The sequence below is a fragment of the Mastigoproctus giganteus genome, chromosome 14, assembly GCF_048544385.1.
Source record: "Mastigoproctus giganteus isolate SK-2022 chromosome 14, ASM4854438v1, whole genome shotgun sequence".
Lineage (NCBI taxonomy): Eukaryota > Metazoa > Arthropoda > Arachnida > Uropygi > Thelyphonidae > Mastigoproctus > Mastigoproctus giganteus.
In genome coordinates, this window is record NC_143588.1 from 123,329,429 (window position 1) to 123,354,077 (window position 24,649).

Sequence of the window (24,649 nt, forward strand, 5' to 3'; positions counted from 1 at the left end):
ATGCATTAAGAATCTGCAGATAAATGAACCACTTGGTGGCAGTGATCACAGTGTGCTGAAGTGGGAGTTACTCAAAGAGGTAACTACCATTAGGGGTAAAGGGAAGGGGTATTGCTTTCGTAAAGGCGACTACAATGGACTGAGACAGTATTTAAATTCTATACAGTGGGATCAACTGATGATATTGCCAACAGCAAATTCAAAATGGGAAGCATTCAAAGAACTTATCTTGGAAGCTACTAGGCTTTACATACCAACTAAGAAATATTGTTCAAGGTTTAGGCCTAAATGGTTGTCAGATGAACTAATGAGGCATATGGCAGAGAAGAAAAATGCATGGGATACATACAAATTAACACGTGACACGGACGCCTATGATAGATACAAGTTGATCTGTAACCAAGTTACAAAGGAGGTTAGGCAGGCGAAGGCAGATTACGAGAGATCCTTGGCAAGGGATGCGAAGAAAAACAGCAAAGAGTTCTTTACTTATGTAAACTCTAGAAAGAACATAAGTTCTTTACTTATGTAAACTCTACCCTGCTCGGGTAGCTAACAAACTAAATGAATATTTTGCATCGACATTCACACATGAGGAGTTATTCAGCGAGGGGAATGCCAGAGGTGTATTCAATTCTAGCAGTAAGCTAGAGAATCTTGTAATAACTGAGAGCAGAGTGGAGGAGAAATTGTTGAAGATAAACACAAGAAAGGCACCTGGGGTGGATGGGATCTATCCAGTTATATTAAAGGAGGCAGCAAAGGAGGTAAGCAAACCCTTAGCCATAATTATGAGAGCTTCCTTGGACTCAGGGGAGGTACCCATTGACTGGAGATGTGCAAATGTGACCCCAATTCACAAAGGGGGATCAAAGGCTGACACAAGTAATTATAGACCTGTGAGTTTAACTTCTGTTCCCGGAAAATTAATGGAGGCACTGGTGAAAGAAGCACTGCAGGATCATCTAGACAAGACTTCAGTTATAGCTAGGACACAGCATGGTTTTGTTAAGGGGAAGTCTTGCCTGACCAATTTGATTGGATACTATGATGCAGTCACAAAAGAACTGGATGCAGGGAATAACTTTGATATTATATACTTGGATCTTAGAAAGGCTTTTGATACTGTTGCACATGGAAGACTGCTGCACAAATTGGAGCAGTGTGGCATTGGAGGCAAGTTGCTGCTATGGATAAAGGGGTGGTTGAGGGGGAGAAGACAGAGAGTGGTAATCAATGGACACTGCTCATCGTGGACTAATGTTATTAGTGGAGTCCCTCAGGGTTCAGTATTGGGGCCTTTATTGTTTTCTGTATTTATAAATGATATTGATGATGGTATATCAGGCTTAATGTCCAAGTTTGCAGACGATACGAAGGTTGGCAGGGTTGTCAAGGACACTACTGACACTATGCTGCTGCAACAGGATTTGGAAAGGTTGAGCAGATGGGCTTCGAGGTGGCAAATGAAGTTTAACATTGACAAATGTAAAGTACTACATATGGGAAACAGCAACCCCAGAGCAGCGTATCAACTCTGTGGTACTACACTGACAGTGGTAGAGAATGAAAGCGACCTGGGGGTGGTGGTGCAGGCAGATATGAAGTTCTCTGAGCAGTGCAGACGAGCTGCAAGAGTAGCTCATGGTGTATTGTCAATGATATATAGGAATTTTTCTAGCAGGGATAAGGAGGTGATTATTCCCTTGTATAAGGCAATGGTCAGGCCACACCTAGAGTACTGGATACAGGCCTGGAGGCCTCATTTCAGGAAGGATGTAGAGCTGCTGGAACGAGTACAGAGAAGGGCAACTAGATTGGTGAATGGGACAAAGGGGTTCTCTTACGAAGAAAGGCTTAAGTTTTGCAAATTACAGTGTCTGGAAACTAGGCACCAGCGGGGTGATCTGATAGAGGTGTACAAAGCCTTGAATGGTTTGAGCATGCTCAATGCTGATGAGATTCTTCCTCTAGCTCAGAAAAATCACCTGAGAGGGCATAAATTCAAATTGAGGAAAGACAGATGTAGGATAGATGTGCGGAAATTTGCCTTTAGCCAGCGGGTGGTTGGTGGGTGGAACAGACTTCCATCCCTTGTCGTGGAAGTTGAAAGCCTAAATAAGTTTAAGGCTCAGCTGGACAGGTATTTCGAACGAACAGAGGGGTGAAGTGGAAGTGGTTATTTTTATTTATTTATGTTACTTTTTTTTTTTTTTTTTTTTTTTGGCTGATGCTGCATAAGCTTGCTTTCTTGCATCAAATGCCTCTACTAATGCTAATGCTAATGCTAATATATAGGAATTTTCCTAGCAGGGATAAGGAGGTGATTATTCCCTTGTATAAGGCAATGGTCAGGCCACACCTAGAGTACTGTATACAAGTCTGGAGGCCTCATTTCAAGAAGGATGTAGAGCTGCTGGAACGAGTACAGAGAAGGGCAACAGGATTAGTGAATGGAACAAAGGGGTGCTCTTACGAAGAAAGGCTTAAGTTTTGCAAATTAGTGTCTGGAGACTAGGCACCAGTGAGGTGATCTGATAGAGGTGTATAAAGCCTTGAATGGTTTGAGCATGCTCAGTGGTGATGGGATTCTTCCTCTCGCTCAGAATAATCATCTGAGAGGGCATAAATTCAAATTGTGGAAAGACAGATGTAGGATAGATATGCGGAAATTTGCCTTTAGCCAGCGGGTGGTTGGTTGGTGGAACAGACTTCCATCCCTTGTCATGGAAGTTGATAGCCTAAATAAGTTTAAGGCTCAGCTGGACAGGTATTTTGAACGAACAGAGGTGAAGTGGAAGTGGTTTTTTTTTTTTTTTTTGGCTGATGCTGCATAAGCTTGCTTTCTTGCATCAAATGCCTCTACTAATGCTAATGTTTGAGGAGCAACCAGAGGGAGTAATACTCTTGATCTGATTATCAGCAGTGATTATTTATACATAAACAATCTGTAGATAAAGGAACCACTAGGTGGCAGTGATCACAGTGTACTGATATGTTATTTACTCAAAGATGTATCTACCATCATAGTAAAGGGAAGGATTTTTGCTTTCGTAAAGGCGACTACAATTGTTTTGGACAGTTTTTAAATTCTATACAGCGGGACTAACTGATGATGTTATCAGTATCAAATTTTAAATGAGAAGCATTCACGGAATTAAGTTTGGAAGCTACTACACTTTTCATACTAAATAAGGAAATACTGTTGAAGGTTTTACCTTAAAAGTGGATGTCAGTTGAACTAATGAGGCTTGTGACAGAGAAGAAAAATGCATGGATGCATATAAATTTTCAGGCAACACAGAACTCTATGGTAGATACGAGATAGTCTGTAATCAAGTCGCAAAGGCGGTTAGGCAAACAAAGGCAGATTATTTAACCCCAGGGGCTCACATCTGGTGAGCATGGGCTTGGCAAACCCAGGGTCTTGAGCTGGATATCATCATTCTTCTCTTTCTTGGTGATTCCTTTCTGCTTCTCTCTCTCTCTCTCTCTCTCTCTCTCCCCCTCTCTCTCTCTCTCTCTCTCCCCCTCTCTCTCTCTCTCTCTCTCTCCCCCTCTCTCTCTCTCTCAGGGTAACTCGGGATTTTTTTTTTTTTTTTTTGGCTGGTGCGGCATAAGCCTCAGGCTTCCTAGCACCATATGGCTAACAATAATATGAGAAATCTTTGACAAAGGATGCAAAAAAAAAATAAAAATAAAATAAAGACTTCTTTACTTATGTAATTAGTATTTTGCAACTACATTCACACCTGACAAAGTCTGTAGGGAGATGGAGGCCAGAAACTTATCATACTCTGGCAGGGAGTTAAATTATTTTAGCCCCCTGCTAAACTTTGTAATAACTCAGATCAAATTGGAGGAGAATTTGGTGAAATTGAATATAAGAAAGGTTGATGGAATCTCTCCAGTTATATATGGGGAGGACCTCATGGATTGGAGATGTGCAAATATGTCAAAATTTACAAAGAGGAATCAAAGGGTTACACAAATAATTACAAACCAGGGAAAATAATGGAGTCGTTGTTTAAAGAAGCATTGCATGACCATCTAGACAAGACTGTAGTTATTGTTCGGACATAGCATGGGTTTGTTAAGTGGAAGTCTTGTCTGACCAATTTGATTAAATACTATGATGTGGTCTCAAAGGAGCTGGATGAAAAAAATAGATTTTGATATCATATACTTGGATTTCAGGAAAGGTTTTGATACTGTTGCACATGGAAGAATACTATGCAAATTAGAGCAGTGTGGCATTAAGGGGAAGTTTCTACTATGCATAAAGGGATGGTGAAGTGGGAGAAGACAAAGAGTGGTAAACAGTGGATATTGCTCTTCATGGACTAATGCTATTAGTGGAGGCCCCCAGGGTTCGGTGTTGGATCCACTGTTCTTTCGTATATTTATCAATGATATTGATGAAGGTATATCAGGCTTAGTATTGAAGTTTGCAGATGATACAAAAGTTGGCAGGGTTGTTAATGACAGTAATGGCACTGTGCTACTGCAACAGGATTTGGAAAATTCTGTTGCAGTAGCACACTGCAACAGAAACAGGGAAGATGGGCTGACAAGTGGCAACTGAAGTTTAACATTGACAAATGCAAAGTACTGCGTATGGGTAGAAGTAACCACAGAGGAACGTGCCAGATGTGTGGTATTACACTTAGGGTGGTAGAAAATGAAAAAGACCTGGGAGTAATTGTGCAATCAGATATGAAGTTTTCTGAACTGTGCAGACAGGCTGCCAGAGCAGGTCGTGAGGTTTTGTCGATGATATACAGAAATTTTGCTACCAGTGAAAAGGAGGTGATTTCCCCTCTGTATAAGGCAGTGGTCAGGCCATGCCTTGAGTACTGCATAAAGGTCTGGAGACCTCATTTTAGGAAGGATGTAGATTTGCTTGAGCATGTACAGAGAAGGGCAACAAGATTGGTGAGGGGGAATGAAGGGATCCTCTTACCAAGAGAGGCCTAAGTTCTGCAAATTGCAGCGGCTGGGGACTGGGCACCTGCGAGTTGATCTGATTGAGGTGTATAAGGCCTTGAATGGGTTGAGCACACTGAATTCTGATGGGATTCTTCCACTTGTTCAGATTACAAACTGATGGAGGCATAAATTCAAATTAAAGAAAGACAGCTATAGAATAGATGTGTGGAAATTTGCCTTTAACCAGTTGGTGGTTAATTGCTGGAACGAACTTCCATCTGTCGTAGTTGATAGGTTAAATTAATTTAAGAAGGAACTGGACAAACATTTAGAGGGAATGGTTGTGGGAATTTTATCATTATTTATTTATTTTTTTTTTGGCCGATGCTACATAAGCTCATACGCTTGCTTTCTTGCATCACATGCCACGATTACTATAATCCCTTTGTATAACGCAATTGTCAGGCCACACCTTGAGTACTGCATACAAGTCTGGAATTCTCATTTTAGGAAGGATTTAGAGTTGTTTTGAATGAGTACAGAGAAGGGTAACGAGATTGGTTCGGGGAACAAACACTTTTTTACCAAGAAAACGTATGTTTTGCAAATTGCTACATCTGGGGACTAGGCACTTGCAAGATCATGTGATTGAGGTTTATAAGGCCTTGAATGGTTTGAGTAAGCTCAATGCTAATGGGATTCTTGCTCTTGCCCAGATAGATTACACATATGATGGTGGCATAAAGTAAAATTGATGAATGAGTGTTGTAGAATAGATTTGTGGAAATTTGCCTTTAGCTAGTAGTTGATTGCTGAAAACTCTTTCATTTGTTGTTGTTGTTGTTGTTGTGGAAGTCGATAGATTAAATAAATTCAAGGTGGAATGGTGGAAATTTTGGAGTGAATGGATGGGTGAAATGTGAAGTTTTTTTTGGTTGATGTTGTATAAGTGTGCTTTCTTGCATCTTATGCCTCTACTAATGCTAATAAAGAAAAATGTAACTGCCAAACTGAAATAAACTCTTTCAGTGGCTTCGCTGAAAGAGTTTATTTCATTACTTTTAAAAATAATAAAATCATTTTTACACTCCTTCACTTTGTGTTCTTTTTATTTTACCAGTCCAAGAATCTCATTGCCACATTTTAACAAATTATGATAATTCATGTTTGTCATTTTTAACAATTGCTCATTGGAAATCTGAGTGTGAGGGAATATTTTTCCTGTATCATGTATTAAAAAATTTTTAAGTGATACACAAAAACTATTTAACATGTCATTTACTTAAAAATTTGGCGCCTCCATAGCCAGGTGGGCAGGAGCAGCAGCGCGTAGCACACGCTTCTTGATTAGACCGGGGGTTCGAGCCCATGACCACTAAATATGAAGGATATGGAAAGGTCAGGGAATGACCACCACACATCCCTGGAGCAATATGGTCTTAGTTGCTAATGCTCCTAAAAACTAAATAACAAAAATAATGTAATTTGTTGTTTATTGTAAAGAATGCAATAATGCAGTATCATAATGCAGTTCATAACAGAATGAGAAACCAAAGTTCTATTGATTAGCATTTATTTTTTATGTTACTAAGAAACAAATTAAATATACAGACTTTGGAAATTCCCTTTAGAACAAGTACAAATTTACATGCCTTCACTCAGTGTGAAGGATGCAATTTTGTGATGCTATAGTTATAGTACTAAATGCTTTTTAACATGTTTCAGATGGGTTGTGGGATCTTCCATTGTGGACAAGTAGATGCTGCTCCTGTTTTCAAAGTGATTTTCAGTGAAGAATCCTTACATTCTTTCCTGCTTATATATTATATTGCTTCTGTTGCTTTGTTCCTGGTTAATTAGCAAAGCCAGTTTTAAATTCCAGTGTCCTAGCCTAATATCATATTTTTCACTGGTGGTACAGCTTACTCTTACACTGAAATAATTCTGGATATCTTTTGTGGTTTTTACTCATGTGCAGTGGCTTTCATGATCTTTTATTTAAGCTATCAACTTCAAAAACAACAACAAATGGAAGATTGTTCCAGTGGTAAGGTGCATCCGTAGCCAGGTGGGAAGGAGCAGCAGTGCACAGCACAAGCTTCTTGATCAGACCGGGGTTCGAGCCTGTCACCACCAAATACGGAGGATGCGGAAAGGTCAGGGAATGACCACCGCATATCCCAGAGCAATATGGCCTTAGTTGCTAATGCTCCTAAAAACCAAATAACAAACAAACAACATTGTTCCGGTGATCAATCACCTGCTGGCTAAAGGCAAATTTTTGCCCAGTTCTTCCTTGAATTTATTTAAGCTATCAACTTCAAAAACAACAACAGATGGAAGTTTGTTCCAGTGATCAACCACTCCTCTGGCTAATGGCAAATTTCTGCTCATCTATTCTGCAACTGTCTTTCCTCAGTTTGAATTTGTCCCCTGAAGTGCGTGACTGAGCAAGAGAAAGAATATATATTTTTTTTTTTTTTTTTTTTTTTTACGAGAACCCCAAACACGAGAGGTATTATAACATATAGTACTTAGTACCGTGCTTGGGTTGGAGGTTGAGAAGACGAAAGAAGATATTTGTTGATATTGGACTTGAACTTCTGTAGATTGTAATTATCGGGAAATACGTATGAAGGAAGGTTGTTCCAGAAAACGGCAGTTGAATGAATAAATGAGGAAGATGAAAAGTTGGTTCTGTGGGTTTGAAGTTGGACAGTAAATGGATGTTGGCTGGTGGCGGCAAGTGTTCGGACTGTTTTGAAAGAGAGAGCAGGAATTATAGAAGCCAATTCAGAAGAACAGTGCCCATGGAAGTATCTGTAGAAGAGGCATGCAGCAGAAACAGTGCGTCTATGAGAAAGCGAGTGGAGAGACTCTGTTAGAGATGAATCATTAATTAACCTAACTGCCCTATTCTGAATGGAATTAAGAAGCCTGAGAGAGAGGTTTTGGGGGGCACCACCCCAGATGTGGGAACAATATTCCATGGCAGGGCGGATTTGCGATTTATACAGAGTGAGCAGCTGTTTCGGAGAAAAGTAACGCTGAGAGCGAAAGAGAAAACCAAGTTTTTTAGATGCAGAGGAAGCAATATTTGTAATGTGCTTGTGCTATGAGTGATTAGAAGTCAGGGTAATCCCCAAAAGAGATATATCATTTTGCCTAGAAATCGGAGTGTCACTAAAGATAAGCATAGGAGCAGAAGAATCCTTTTTGCGAGATATAAGACAAGATTGAGTTTTAGAAGGGTTGAAATCAACTAAATTGTCTTTGCCCCACTGGAGAATTACCTGAAGATCAGCATTTAAGGAATTGGCAGCAGATTTTCGAGAACTTGAAGCTGATTGAGCTGGACAAGGTTTCTCAAAATGGAAAGTTGAATGCAATGTGCTATCATCGGCAAAACTATGGATAGGATTTCCAGTCAATGGAAGAAGGTCATTGATATACAAGAGGAAAAGAGTGGGGGAAAGAACTGAACCTTACGGGACACCAGGATTAGTGGAGAAGTTAGAACAAAGAGAGCCATCTAGCATCACCCTCAGTGAGCGATCAGAGAAAAAACTGGATAACCAATTACTAAAAACAGTTGGCAAACCATAAGATGGAAGTTTGTTTAGAAGACCTTTATGCCAAACACGATCAAAAGCCTTTGAGATGTCAAGCGCAACTGCTTGTGTTTCCACGAATGTTTCCATTGAATTTGTCCATAAATGGGTAACATAAGCCAAAATATCACAAGTGGATCGACACTGACAGAATCCATACTGGCGATCGTTGATCAGACGGAAGGTTTCAAGGTAGTTTAAGATTTGGCGGTTAATTGATTTCTCCATTACTTTAGAAAGAGTAGAAGTAATTGCAATGGGACGATAATTGGATGGGAGGGATTTGTCACCCTTTTTAGGAACTGGCTGGATATGAGCAAATTTCCAAGGAGAAGGAAAAACACCTTTGGAATAAGAAAGTGAAAAAAGGCGGCAAAGAATAGGAGTAAGTTCAGGAGCACAGGTTTTGAGAACAAGTGGAGAAATACCATCAGGACCTGGAGCTTTCTTAGCATCAAGATTCATCAAAATCCTTCTGATATCCTTTTGACCGAAGACCACAGGAGGCATTGAATGGAGCGTGTTAGGAATGGTGGGAGGTGTTTTACCAAGATCATTAATACATGAGCTCGAAGAAAAATGGGATGCTAGCAGGTCAGCTTTATCCTTGGCTGAAGTGACAACAGAACCATCTGGTTTGGACAGAGGTGGGAGCAGAGATGGGCAAAAGTTGTGGCCAATAGCTTTGGCAAGAGACCAGAATGCTCGGCTACCATTAGGGCAAGAAGCAAGTTTTCTACTCTTAGCCTGTTCAAACTCTAGTTTGGACTGATTAATAATTGCTTTACAATTGTTGCGAGCTTTGGTGTAGGCAGAAAATGAAACTGAAGAATTAGAAACAAGCCAATTACGATATGCAACGTTCTTCTCTTGGACAGCCTTAGCACATTTATTGGAAAACCAAGGTTTAGATAAAGGACGAGATTTTAAAGTGGAGTGTGGGATAAAGGATTCCATTCCTGCAAGAATAATTTCACTGACACGATCTGAGCAAACGTTGGCATTAGAAGTTTTGAAACAGTAATCAGACCAAAGAAAAGAAGTCTCGCAGGTCATCCCATTTTGCATTCTTGTAATGCCAAACAATACGAGGTTGGGAATAGCCATGAGATAAAGGTTCCATTGGAGAAGAGACAATCACCAAGTTGTGATCTGAAGTGCCTAAAGGACCTCTCACTTCAACCTTGTACTTAGAAGGGTTGTTTGTGAGAAAAAGATCAAGCGTATTGGCTGTATGATTAGGATTGTCTGGTATTCTTGTAGGTAAATGAACAATCTGTGCTAGGTCATTAGTAATTGCAAAAGCCTCAGCATCTCGACCTGCTGGGTCGGTGTGACTAGAAAACGGAAGCCAGCTGGAGTTGTGAACGTTTAAATCACCAAGGAAAATTACCTCACTGTTAGGAAAGTTGGACTGGAGAAAGTCAAGTTGCAAAGAGAGGAAGTCAAAGAGCTCCAAGTGATTAGTGGAGTTGGGAGAACAGTAGAGACAACAGGTGAATTTTACACAATGAGGTAGAGAGATTTTAAGCCAGAGAAGATTAAAGAGAGGAGATTCCAAATTGCCAAGTCTCTGACAGGGAATATCAGAACGGACATATGCACAAGTACCACCTTTGAGGCGAAAGGAATCATACAGCAAATAATTTGGACATCTGAGATGAGCAGTAGTTGAATCAACTGATAACTGAGATTCAGTCAGAAAAAGTACATGGGGTTTGGAAGACTGCAAGTGGAAATGGACATCATTGAGATTGGAATTGAGACCACGTATATTTGTGAAATGAATTAGGAAGTCCTTGGGAGGTTTAGATCTTTTCGCAGATAAGCTTGCTCTATTATTTTGACAATTCATGGTGTATTCAATAGTAAGAAAAAGTGGGTGGGACATGCTGTGTGAAGTAATGAAATTTTTGGATATGGCGTACATGTGGTAAGAATATACCCAGATCCTTGACATAACGTGGCCTCGACAATGCTCCCCGCATACACACTACTCGGACTCCCTCCAGTCACTATCTGGCAGAGTAGAGGTAGCAAGATTATACACTAGCTGATCCGGAAGCTTCCTAGAGAGTTACCAATAGGTTCAGTCCGGTGTACTAACTAGCGGTCGGCCTGCGAACACCGTTTTAGAGCTGTACCCTCGAAATGTAAGGAATATTGGATCTCGCCACGACATTCATCATAACCTCAAAAATCATCAATCATACTGCATGATGGAAGAGATAGGGAAGGGTTGGCCAGAACTTAGCTCTAGAGACTAAACATGGGTTCCACCACTTCAAGCCTCCAATAAGCAAAGTGGTGGTATTTCACCGGTTGATGAGAGTCATCTACCACCTAGTACTGCCTGGTAACATAGAGGGGCGGCATTATATATATGTTGCACACAGATAAACTCACATAAATATCTGTATTTACCAGAAACTAATTTTGGGAAAGACAATGGGACTTTTTGAACAGCTTTTATAGAACAATGGAATAAAACTCTGTTTTTTTTTTTTTTTTATTTTTTATTACACTATCTAATTTTTAAATCAAAAACAGGATTTGTATTTGAATTCAAATGCACTAATATTTTACAGTTATCTATGAGTGATGTTTGAAAAGGTTTGCAAGTCATTTATTAAAAAAAAGCTATATACTAATGGCAATTACAATTTCATAAAATAAATTTGTATTCTTTACCAATGCCAAACCTGCTCTCATTGAAGACTATGGCTGAATGCTTATTGTTAAGGCCTGGGCTTACGTTCAGCATGGAGACAAAAGTTGTTATCTATGGTTCTAGTCAGCATGATGCATCACCATCAGCCTTTTGGGTGGAGATGTTTGTATTTGATACCTGTCAGTTTGTTTGTTTGTTTTGGTTTTTAGGAGCATTAGCAACTAAGGCCATATTGCTCCGGGAATATGCGGTAGCGAGTACCTGACCTTCCCGCATCCTCCATATTTGGTGGTGACAGGCTCCAACCCCGGTCTAATCAAGAAGCGTGTGCTACGCACTGCTGCTCCTTCCCACCTGGCTACGGAGGCGCCTGTTCTCAGATGTAGGCATAGGGTTTTATCCTATGAGTTATTCCAGATTTTTTGGCATGCACATCATGAAAACTGGCCTGTGAACACATGCTTCTACAGATACAATATACTTATGGTTATGAGTAGATGCTTGGCGGGAACAATTATTAATAACATGTGAATATTGAGTATAATTTTCTGGAATAATGTATATTGTGGGAATTATATGAGATTAGATGAAATGTTCAGTTGCATTACAGGTGTATTAAGTCTATGTTGTGCTATACAGGGTGTTTCAGTTAAACGTTTCAGAACTTCTAAGAGGGGTAGGGTACATCCTGACAACTCGAAATCATATGGCAATGTGGGGTCGGAAATGCTTTCCTGAAGCGGTGTTGTACACAGAAGCACCATAAAGAAAAGAGACCGTAAGTGAGAAATCGTTTTAATAATACATGAAAAGAAGCAAAAGGTACATGGATTAAAGTAAGTGTTCGAAGTTTCTTCCACGGGCTACAATGCACGCCTCACATCTCCGACGCATGGACATTCGAACATTCTGGAATACTCCAGGCGAATTTCGAATTTCTTCGGCAGCTACTGCGATTCTTGCAACCAGCTCCTCAGCATTGTCAACAGGGGTGTCATAAACTAGCAATTTCATATGACCCCAGAAATAAAAATCAAGACATGATAGGTCGGGTGACCGAGCAGGCCAACGCACGGGACCACCACGTCCGATCCACTGTTGACCAAATGTGACATCCAGGTAGTTATGAACATCTCCGCTATAATGGGCAGGGGCTCCCTCGTGTTGGAACCACATTGTGTGTTGCGTCGATGCAGAAATCTGTTCATCTCTCAAAAGTTGTGGCAATACGTGCTGCAGAAAGATCAAGTAGATAGGTCCGGTTAGACCTATCTACTTGATAATCCATGTACCTACTGTAATCCATGTACCTTTTGCTTCTTTTCATGTATTATTAAAAACGATTTCTCACTTACGGTCTCTTTTCTTTATGGTGCTTCTGTGTACAACACCGCTTCAGGAAAGCATTTCCGACCCCACATTGCTATATGATTTCGAGTTGTCAGGATGTACCCTACCTCTCTTAGAAGTTCTGAAACGTTTAACTGAAACACCCTGTATAATTCTCTGTATCCTAAAGGAGCAATTTAGTAGCAGTATATATGCCTATATTTAATCAAAGACTAAATGCTAAAAACTAAAACTAATGTTAGTATTAATATTATTATTATCACTCCATTCTTCCACATGGACATTCCTCTGCTACTCATAAGGCATTTTAAGAAAGAAATAATCAAACGAATGAACAGCTCATATACATATCTGTTTGTACTGTCCCAGTAACATGTTTACCAATTACAGTATACTTTAGTGCCTTTTTAGTTAAGCCAATTTTTATTTTTAATCTAATATTGGTGTCCAAAAATTGATATTGATTAAATTTATTATTAAAGGAGATAATAACAGTAAACTGGGATGACCACTCTCTCCCCGTAATGTGACTATTTCATTGACATGCTACAGATTTGTGAATCCATGCCACATGCTAGCAACTGTCATAGCTGAAATACTTGTTTTTTTTTTTTTGCCAAAAATTGAGTAATGTAAATTAACGTAAGGTAATTTAATCCAAACATTGTAGGAAGTGACCATGGGCCACCTCTCATAATTTGATAATTTATTGACTATTAATATTAACTTGATAATATAATTAAGATTACTTAAGGTAGCCTAACCATCTTAAGCATTACAAGAGATTACTGCCAGTAACTTTAGAATTAAAATTTGATATGTTAGTGATTCTTTATGTGCACTTTCATTTTAGTGGTTAGTAGACACTATGCATCTGTCTTTTGCTTTTGTGTACAATAATTAGTGCGTTTATGCATATATAAGTTTTTATATATGCATAAAATATAGGTTTACATTTTGTTTAACAAGCAACATTGATTTATACCCAGTTACTCACTGATGATATAATGTTTAGCTTGCATATCACATCATAAGAGAGAGGCAGAGAAAAAAGACTAATCAGATGGCAGAACACTTGCGTGTCTTCTCTAGCTAGGAGTGCCTACCTTTTGCTGAAATACAAGTTTCTAGAAGGAACATTTTCCCATATTTATTATAATAATTGTTGTTCTCTTGCAGTTGGAAAGCCCTGGGGGAAAGCTTTATTAATCTTTATGACTATATTTGCAGCTGTGATCCACCTGTTGTAAGTATTTAGTTATTTTATTTTATTCATTTTGTGATTTTATATATTTTATTGTGCTTATGAATCTGTGATACTAAATTGAGAATATCTTCACAATGGATAAAGCTGTTCACTGTAATTACATTTATTGAATTTTTGGCTACTTTTGTTGGACTTGATCCACAGGTGTGTGTGTGTGCGTGTTAGGAAACAGTACCTTAATTAAGTATAATTAAGTTTTTAACAGGTGGCAAGAATGAATGTCATCAATCACAGAGATCCATTTACTGGATCTAGTGTAATTTACACACTTACCATTTTCTTGTTCTTGCTGAAATTTGTAAACCAGAAGGGCCCTGCCTTCCTTGAGGTCAGGAGTCAATCAATATATAACATTCTTTCTGACATCAATCAAATTCTGGAATCACTGGAAAAGTCAAATGAGAGATACATCTCTGTATGCTGGCAGAGGTAAAAAGCTGAATGCTAATTAAAAATGTTGAATAAAGTCTGCTTATATATATAAAGTACAAAAAAGGATGACTGAAGAAATTTTAGATGTAAAAAAAAACTCTGGAATGGTGGTGAGACATGCTGTCTCCTTTACCAACTAAAAGCACAATGACTGAAAGAAATTTCAGAAGTGAAAACACCAAAAAGTTAGCAAGATTGTCTGTCTCATTTTTGAACCTAAAGCTATCACAAGCTGAAAGATGTATTTATTGAAAACTGATTGATGAAGTGCTGTTGAATGTGTGTCACATATAAAAAACGAGAAAAAGTGTAGAAGAGTGAATTTGACCACCAAAGCCTTATTTCTTCAAGGGATATATGAATGTAACTATGATTTCCTTTAAGTTCTGGTATTGGAAAGTGATGTAAGGAAGCAAAACTAACACATCACTAACCAAAATAAAAAAAAAAAAAAAAATCAGTAATATATAACATTAATCTACTTCAAATCCTGGATGTTCAAAAGCGATATCCTATATATGCATATGTGCATGTTTGAAATTTTGCGCACCTAAAAATGGAATAGATTAAGAGACGAATTTTTCTGTTTTATGTCTCGAAAAAGTTTTGTAGCATTAATTTATTATTAAGACATGAAAAGTAGATGAAAGTATTGCAAGCCGTTAAGAAAAGAAAGATGAAATATTAGCATTGTTCAAGCAGAATTAAAAAAAAAAAGCCAAAACATTTTCCACAAATTAAAAGGAAAGTTGGGTACCTTTTGGGTGACCTGTTACTGTTTTTGCTACATTTTGGAATGCCATAACTGCCAGGTAAAAGCCATATACATTTCTTTTTTATCTATCAGAATGTCTTATAATGGTAAATTTTAACTTATTACAGTGAAACTTCCCTTTAACAGACAGTCATGGGGAACGAAAATGGAGAAAAAAAAAAAAGAAAGAAAAATTGTTAAAATTAACGTAAATTAACGTAAAATTAAATTAAAATATATACAGATTTTGAACAATATTTTTGTAAATAATATACAATTACATACACAAGGGATAAAGAAAAATCGTTAAACGTTTAATGTAAAATTAAATTAAATTATATACAGATTTTGCACAATATTTTTGTAAATAATATACATACAATTGTGCTATGCATATTATGACTTTATCTTAAGAAAAATGCATACAGTAATCACTTATTTTCTTCTGCACCTTCTTCCGGCTGATAATTTTGTTTTCAACATTTGTTTGGAGTGAAGAAACCATCGAAAGTTCTTCAGTATCTTCTTCAGCGGCGAAAAACATTTTTAAACGATTGATTTGTATGAGTGCTTCTTCTATTTTTATCGGTGGTTCGTCGTTAATATGTTCTTCGACAGAATGACCTCCTTCCATTTCTTCATCCTCATGAGAAACTTCTTGAAAAATATCGATGATAATGTCGTTGATATCTAGAGCACCAACTTCTGTAGTGAGGTTCGAGTCTATATCTTTGTAGCCAGGGTCACTTGTAGCGGAGGTATCGTACATTATCAATAGATGTTGAAGTTCTTGTTCTTCTTGGTGCTCCACATTGCTGTTCACAACTTCAATATTTTGCGTTTGAAAAGCCAGACTTTACAAAACAGTTCACGACAGTTTGTTTTCTAATTGCGTTTACTGAAGAGGAAATCCATTGAATCGCATCTAGGATGCTGATTTTCTTTGCAAGGTCACTCGCACATGTTACATTGTTCATGTTTGCAATGAGATGTCTTAAAACACGTTTTCTGTAGTGAAGTTTAAAATTTTTTATTATCCCTTGATCCAAGGGCTGACACTCTGCAGATGTGTTTGGTAGCAGAAAAATGATTTGAATGTTGAACAATTCAATGTGCGGGTGAGATCCAGCATTATCCATGAAAAGAATAATTTTTCTGTTTTGACGAATCATGTTTTGGTTAAAGTGACTTATCCATTCGCTCATGATATCTCGTGTCATCCACGCTTTTTTATTAGACTTCCAGTCAACATCCAAAAGATTCAACTTTATGCCCTTGAAACAACGAGGATTTTGTGGATTTCTTATAACAAGAGGTTGTTCAAAGTCTCCCAGCATATTTGTACACAATAGTACAGTCAAGCGTTCCTTAGAAATTTTTCCGCCCTGGTACTTTTCGTTTTTTAGACTCATTGTTTTTTCAGGAAGAGCTTTAAAAAAACAACCCTGTTTCGTCAGTTGTAAATATTCTTAGCTTCAAAATCACGAAATAAATCTTCCAATTTGACGGTCCACTCTGTTACAAACCCAGTATTAACAGATCCACCTTCACTACTTACGGTTTTCCAAGAAATTTTATGCCGAGTTTTGAACTTGTCTAGCCATCCCACAGAAGCTTTGAACTCATTTACTCCCATAGATTTTGCAACCTCCAAAGCCTTTTCCCTAATAATGCCCATTAATGGGAATTTTTTTAGCACGTGCACAACAAATTTGAAGTCCAACAGTTTTCGGGAATGATTTTTGAACCTGATCATTTCCGTGTTGCCAAAATTGTTTGAGCAGTTCATTTTTTTTCTTTAGGATGTCGCTTACCTGCGTCTTCCCGATTTTGAATTTTGCAGCGAGATTGCGAACACTATTTTTTGCCGATCATGCGCATTAATGAGTTCGACTTTATCTTTTAAAATTAAATGTTTACAAGAAGACATTGTGCACTTCACACGACACAGAACAAAACTGAAACTGAAAAGACGAAAGGCCGACCATATTCTCCCCCCCTGCACACACCGAATTCATCAGAAGTTTTACACGTGCTTTAAAATTCTTGAAAAGGTTTGAAACCGCGATGTAAATCTTGATAAAATTCAGAGAATCGGAAATAGAAAATAAACACACGATTGAGGCAATACGTGGAAGAAACGTTCCTAAAAAAAGGGCCATGAGCTCGCCCGCTGTCCGTTATGGGGAGATCAAATTAAGTGCTAATCTAAACGAAACAGTGCAGATTGCCTGTCCGCGTCCGTTACAGAGAATGTCCGCTAGACAGACGCTGCAAACACGTTAAAACCAATGGAGGTGAGTTGGGGAATTTGAAAATGTCCATTGTAGAGAGATGTCCGTTAATGAGAGGTGTCCGTTAGGAGAAGTTTCACTGTACATAACAACTAGAACTTGTGAGTTGGTCATTCACACAATAGCAAGATTTTTGTGGATTATTGCATTTATTGGACATATTAGAGAGGCAAAAAGAGAAAGTAATACCATTGATCTGATTTTCAGCAGTCACTAATGCATTATTTGTTCATTGTGCATCATTGAGTGTAATTGTGTATTGATGTGGGATTTACTTAAAGGTAGTAATAGTATTTGCCCTATATTGCAAGGAACCCACATGCTTTTGCTGTACTGAAAAAAAAAAAAAAAAAGTAGATAAGAAAATACATGTTATGCATTTCCCCACTCATATACATAACTATCCATTTTACCAATGAATTTATTCAAATTGTCAGCTTCAACTACCTTGTTCCAGAATAAGTGAGTCACTGGCTAGAAGAAAACTTCATACAATCTAGTCTAAACCTCTTCCCCTGTAATTCGGGCGCCTCCGTAGCCAGGTGGGAAGGAGCAGCAGTGCGTAGCACACGCTTCTTGATTAGACCGGGGTTCGAGCCCGTCACCACCAAATATGGATGATGCGGAAAGGTCAGGGAATGACCACCGCATATCCGGAGCAATATGGCCTTAGTTGCTAATGCTCCTAAAAAACCAAATAACTAACCCTGTAATTTGATTTATATCCTTAAGTTCTGGAATTCATTATAACAGTGAAAAATTCCACCTTCATTCATTTTACTAACCTATATCAGAGCCTAATAAACCTCATTCAGATCTCTTCTGAAGTGCCTGATTGCCAGCCGCCTCCGTAGCCAGGTGGGAAGGAGGAGCAGTGCATAGCACACGCTTCTTGATTAGACCGGGGTTCGAACCCGTCACCACCAAATACGGAGGATGCGGAAAGGTCAGGGAATGACCACTGCATATCAAGGAGCAATATGGCCTTAGTTGCTGATGCTCCTAAAAACCAAACAACAACAGCCTGATTGCCAAGCTCTTTAGCCTACATAATTGAAGTCTTTCCTTGTACATTTGTCTTTTTTCAGATGAAGTCTCCATACTTGAACACAGTATTCCAAATGTGTTCTTACTGTTGCCTTGTACAGTGGGATTATGACCTCCCTCTTTCTACAGGATAAAGTTTGATAAATCATACTGGCTGTCTCTTTATACTGCTGAGAAAACTTCATATCTGCCTGTATTGTAACTCCCATATCCCTTTTTTCCTGTACTGTTCCTAATCCTGTACTGATCCCACATCAAGTGTATAATTTATTTTGGGGTTGCTATTCTCCAAGTGTAAGACTTTGCATTTAGCTGCATTAAAACAAAGCTGGTACTTCTCTGACCATTTTTAAGTATATACAAGTCATTCTGAAGGAGCACTGATCATTAACGACTTTGCCAATCTTTATTTCATCTGAAAATTTTGACATCATGCCTTCTATCTGTTCATCAACTTTGTTTATGAAAAACAAAAACAACAGCACCCAATAACTGTCCTTGGATGACCCCACTCTTGATATTATATCAATCTGAAGAATATCCATTAATCACAACTCTCTGCATTCTGCTCTGCAGCCACAGAGCAATCGACCTTAGAATTTTTTTCAGTAATTCTAACATAAGTGAAATGCTTTGCTAAAATCCAAATTAATATTACCTGCATCCAGCTCATGAGTAACTGTGTTAATATAGTCTACTAAATTAGTTAAACATTGTTTTCCTTAAACAGAAACATGTTATGTGTCCTTCAGAATGCCACATTTATCTAAATGTCCCTGAATTACTCTCTTAATTATTGCCTCTAAGATTATCCCCTAGCACTGACGTCAAAATAATCTGCTGTCTTCATTGATAGGTAAACCACTTTTAGAACCACCTTTATGAATTTGCAGTACATTGGCTCTTAGCATTAGCAAGGGCATATGATGCAAGAAAGCAAGCTTATATAGCATCAGACAAAAAAAAAAAAAAAAAAAAACCCCACACACATCCTCTTCTCATTTCACTCATCCAAATGTTTGTCTAGTTCTGCCTTGAATCTGTTTAAACTATCAACTTCCACAACTGCAGATGGAAGTTTGTTCCAGCAATCAACCACCTGCTGGCTAAAGGCAAACTTCCGCACATCTATCCTACAACTGTCTTTCTGCAATTTGAATTTATGCCCTCTCAGGTGATTATTCTGAGCAAGAGGAAGAATCCCATCAGCATTGAGCATGCTCAAACCATTCAAGGCTTTATACACCTCAATCAGATCACCTTGCACGTGCCTAGTCTCCAGACACTGCACACAGACATTAGTGTGTGAGTGACCAACCACAAATTCCAGTCAGTCTCTGGAAAATTAAAATCCCAAATTATAAGACACTCAGGTTTACTGGTTCACTATTTCTCTGCACAATTGCTCATTATACTCATAAGATTCATTAGGCTTACAATACACACCTACTCTAATTTTTCCTTTCCCAGTGCTTAGGTCACACCAAATAGACTCAACATTGCATTGTCCATCAGGGCGCCTCCGTAGCCAGGTGGGCAGGAGCAGCAGCGCGTAGCACACGCTTCTTGATTAGACCGGGGTTCGAGCCGGTGCCCACCAAATACGGAGGATGCAGAAAGGTCAGGGAATAACCACCGCATATTCCCGGAGCAATATCGCCTTAGTTGCTAATGCTCCTAAAAATCAAATAACAATATTGTCCACCAACATCAATTGGATGCACTTCCTTAGATTTTGTGTGTTTCTTAACTAACAGCATAACTCCTCCTCCCTTCCTGTCCTGTCTTTCCATCTCTTTTCCAATCTGAAGGAATCTCCCAATTCCAAGATGCCTTCATAATTAACCTCAATGGTTCAATACACTCCTTGGCAGCCTCCCTCAAAATTACTGGGTGTATGCCATCAACTCTGAAAGCCTTACTTGCCTTTATGCTTGCAAGTTTTTCTAATAAACAGTGATCTGTAATTTCAAATCTAGATCTGCAAATTCAGTAAAGACAGAAGTGAAGTACCGGTTCAATTCTTCTGTAATATCAGCTGAATTATCTGACTTGCCCACATCCATTTCACAAGGGTCTGATCTGATTCACTTTCTTCTTCATTGTATTCACATTCCTCAGGGTGGCAAACCTATGACTTGCGTAAAAATTTTTTGGCATGGAATTCAAAGTGTCCCCAAAAAATTTCAAATTTCGAAACATCACTCCAGGAATCCACCTTCAGTTGTGACCTGCACATGCCTGTTCTGTCTGCCAGGCACATAGTGAGATCACACCATTCATTAAATAACTGTATTCATGCATTGATTTGTTTGAAGTTAGAGTGATGAGATGTACTCACGAAAAATTGTGTTATTATTCAAGAAATGTTTTGAATATCGCCTTCTGAGGGGCATACAAGGGTAGTTTTTAAAACGATTTAGCCAATTTTGGCACACGCACGCACCCTTAAAAAGGTTTGCCACCTCTGACATACATTAAATTCCTTGTCCCCATTTTTTAGTGCTTTCTCATACACAGCCGTGGGCTGCCTATCCTTATTTGTGATATTGTTACAGAACAACCTGTACCTATTATAAACTATTTAAGGGCAAAGGCCTCATGCTACAAGGTAGAATGACTAATATGTAGGTTAATGCAAATGCATCATTTTAACATATCTAACTACCAAAGTAGTTAAATTAATTAATTAAATTGGCATCGTTTTGGTTATATCTCATATTGTGACTGCCTTCACAATGAGTTGCCATGGTATTGTACTACCTCAAATAAATAGCACTTCACCAGTGGAGAAGACTATTGTTATTTATTCTCAGCAGATACCACCACCCAGACAGCACCGTTTCAAAGCTTGTTGGCTTCTCTTCGGTGTGTGGGCAGGTACCCTGGTGTTACAATAGTGACAACCCAGTTATGAAGTATAACTTCACAATATGAGAGATGCCTGATGGTGCCGTCAGGCCACTTTGTCCTTAAATACTTTATAGCCTATATCACTACACACCATCAGGCATCTCTCATATTGTGAAGTTATACTTCATAACTGGGTTGTCACTATTGCAACACCAGGATCCTTGCCCACCCACCGAAGAGAAGCCAACAAGCTTTGAAACGGTGCCGTCTGGGTGGTGGTATCCGCTGAGAATAAATAACAATAGTCTTCTCCACTGGTGAAGTGTTATTTATTCGAGTTAGTACAATACCATGGTAACTCGTTGTGAAGGCAGTCACAATATGAGATATAACCAAATCGATGCCAATTTATTTAATTAATTTAACTACTTTGGTAGATAGCTATGTTAAAATGATGCACTTGCACTAACCTACATATTAGTCATTCTACCTCGTAGCATGAGGCCTTTGCCCTTAAACACTTTATAGTCTATATCACTACGCAAAATCAGGCATCTCTCATGTTGTGAAGTTATACTTCATAACTGGGGTGTCACTATTGCAACACCAGGTACCTGCCCACCCACAGAAGAGAAGCCAACAAGCTTTGAAACGGTGGTATCTGCTGAGAATAAATAACAATAGTCTTCTCCACTGGCGAAGTGTTATTTATTCGAGGTAGTACAATACCATGGCAACTCGTTGTGAAGGCAATCAAAATATCATATATAACCAAAGCGATACCAATTTAATTAATTTATTTATTTAACTACTTTGGTAGATAGCTATGTAAAATGATGCAATTGCACTAACCTACATACCTGTACCTATTGTAAGTTTCAGTAATTTTCATCGCTTAAATAGCATTAGCATTAGTAGAGCCACATGATGTGAGAGAGCAAGTTTATATAGCATCAGCAAAAATAAAAACCCTTCCTATTTGACCCATGCATTCACTCCAAATGTTTGTCCAGCTACGTCTTGAACTTATTTAAGTTGTTGATCTCTACTACAACAGATGGAAGTTTGTTCCAACTATCAACTACATGCTGGCTAAAGGCAAATTTCACCAAAATCTATTCTACATTGATTGTTCGTCAATTTGAATTTATGTTGCCTCAGGTGAGGAATCTGAGCAAGACAAAGAATTCTGTCAATGACATACAGTAATTTTGCTAGCAAAATTCCTGTATATCATTGACAAAACTCCGTGACCCGCTCTTGCAGTCTCTGGACATTGGAGAAATCTTTTTATCTGACTGAACCATAACGGCCAGGTTCTTTTCATTCTCCACTACCTTGAGTGTAGTTGGTACGTTACTCCAGGTATACTGCTACCCATAGGCAGTACTTTACATTTGTCAATGTTAAACTTCTGTTGCCACCTCTCAGCCCATTTGCTCAAATTTTCCAGATGCTGTTGCAGTAGTGTAACATCATTACTGTCATTAACAACCCTGCCAACCTTCGTATTGTCTGCAAACATAGACATTCACTGGTCAGAAAACTTCATGTCTGCCTGCACAATTACACCTAGGTCCTTTTCACTCTCTACCACTGTCAGTGTAGTACTACAGAGTTGTTACATTATTCTGGGGTTACTGCTTCCCATATGCAGTACTTTACATTTGTCAATGTTAAACTTCAGTTACCACCTCTCAGCCCATCTGCTCAACTTTTCTAGATCCTGTTGCAGCAGCTTACTGTCATTAGTGTCATTAACAATCAGCCACCCTTCATATCGTCTGAAAACTTGGGCATTAAGCCTGATATACCATCATCATTATCATTAATGAATAGAGTTGAGGTTGTCACAGACATTCTCTCAGATATTAGTATTAGTATTAGTAACGGCCGTATGGTGCAAGAAAGCCTATGGCTTATGCTGCACCAGCCAAAAAAAAAAAAAAAAAAATCCGAACAAAACAATGATAAAAACAAAAAATAAATAAATAACTAAATAATAATAATTAATAAATAAAAAAAAATAATAATAAAATAAAAAATAAATAAAAAGGAAATGAATCCTATCATCCTATGCACTTCCCTACCCGAAAGTACTATCCAGATGACCTTTGAATTTCCCCAAACTGTCGGCCTCTACCACCCATGAAGGCAACTTATTCCAATAATTTATAACTCGCTGGCTAAAATAAAACTTCCTGCAGTCCAATCTAAACATTTCCCCCGTAACTTGAATTTATGTCCCCTAGTTCTAGCATCATTTATAATCTTGAAAATTTCGTCCTCATTCATTTTACTGATGCCTCTCAGAGCCTTAAACACCTCAATCAAATCTCCTCTAAGGTGTCTAGTTTCCAAACTCTGCAACCCACATATTCGAAGTCTTTCTTCATAAGGACGCCCTTTTGCCGATCTTACCAGGCGAGTTACCCTTCGTTGCACCCTTTCAAGAAGCTCGATGTCTTTCTTTAGGTGCGGTCTCCATACTTGAACACAGTATTCCAAGTGTGGTCTAACATAAGCCTTATATAATGGGATTATCACGTCCCTATCTCTACTTGCAAAAGTTCGATAGATCATCGATAGGACACCATGGGCCTTCCTTGCAACCTGTTTACAATGCTCAGAGAATTTCATGTCTGACCGTATCGTAACACCCAAGTCCCTTTCCTCCAGTACTGGGTTTAGTTGAACTCCACCAAGTGAATACGTTATTTTGGGATTACTGTTTCCCAGGTGTAATACCTTACACTTTGTTGGATTAAAGCACAGCTGCCATTTTTCTGACCATTCCTGAAGTCTATCTAGGTCTCTCTGAAGAAGCTCAGCTTGACAGTGATCATTAACTACTCTACCAATTTTAACGTCATCTGCAAATTTAGACATCACGCCCTCTATCCCTTCATCAATGTCGTTTATGAAAATTAAAAACAACAGTGGCCCTAATACTGATCCTTGGGGAACCCCACTTCTTACATCAACCCAATCTGAGGAATAGCCATTTATCACAACCCTCTGCCTCCTGCCCTGAAGCCATCCTTCTATCCATCTAAGGATTTTCCCAGTGATTCCAACCTGTTCCAGCTTATAAAGCAACCTCTCATGTGGGACTGAGTCAAAAGCTTTGCTGAAATCTAAATAAACAATGTTGAAATTATTCCCTAAATCCAGCTCGAGAGTGACCCTTTCGAAATAGCGAACCAGATTTGTTAAACATGATTTTCCCTTTACAAAACCATGCTGAGTATCCTTGAGAATTTCAAGTCGATCCAAATGATCCTGAACTCCACCCTTGATCATTGCCTCCATGATTTTCCCTACTACTGAAGTCAGACTGACAGGTCGATAATTTCCCACTTCACTTTTAGAGCCACCCTTATGTATGGGAGATACATTTGCACTTTTCCAGTCCAAGGGAATCTCCCCAGAGTCTAGTGA

General features: G+C 38.6%; 1 protein-coding gene across 1 annotated transcript in view; it reads left to right on the forward strand.

Moving 5' to 3' along the window:
* Positions 1-24,649, forward strand: part of LOC150075707 (calcineurin-binding protein cabin-1-like) — a 1,104,404-nt gene that overhangs the window by 222,690 nt on the left and 857,065 nt on the right. Inside the window, exon 10 of the mRNA XM_090388624.1 lies at positions 13,741-13,807. Within this exon, the coding sequence (XP_090244750.1) occupies positions 13,741-13,807 (67 nt within the window). The remainder of the gene's footprint in view (positions 1-13,740; positions 13,808-24,649) is intronic.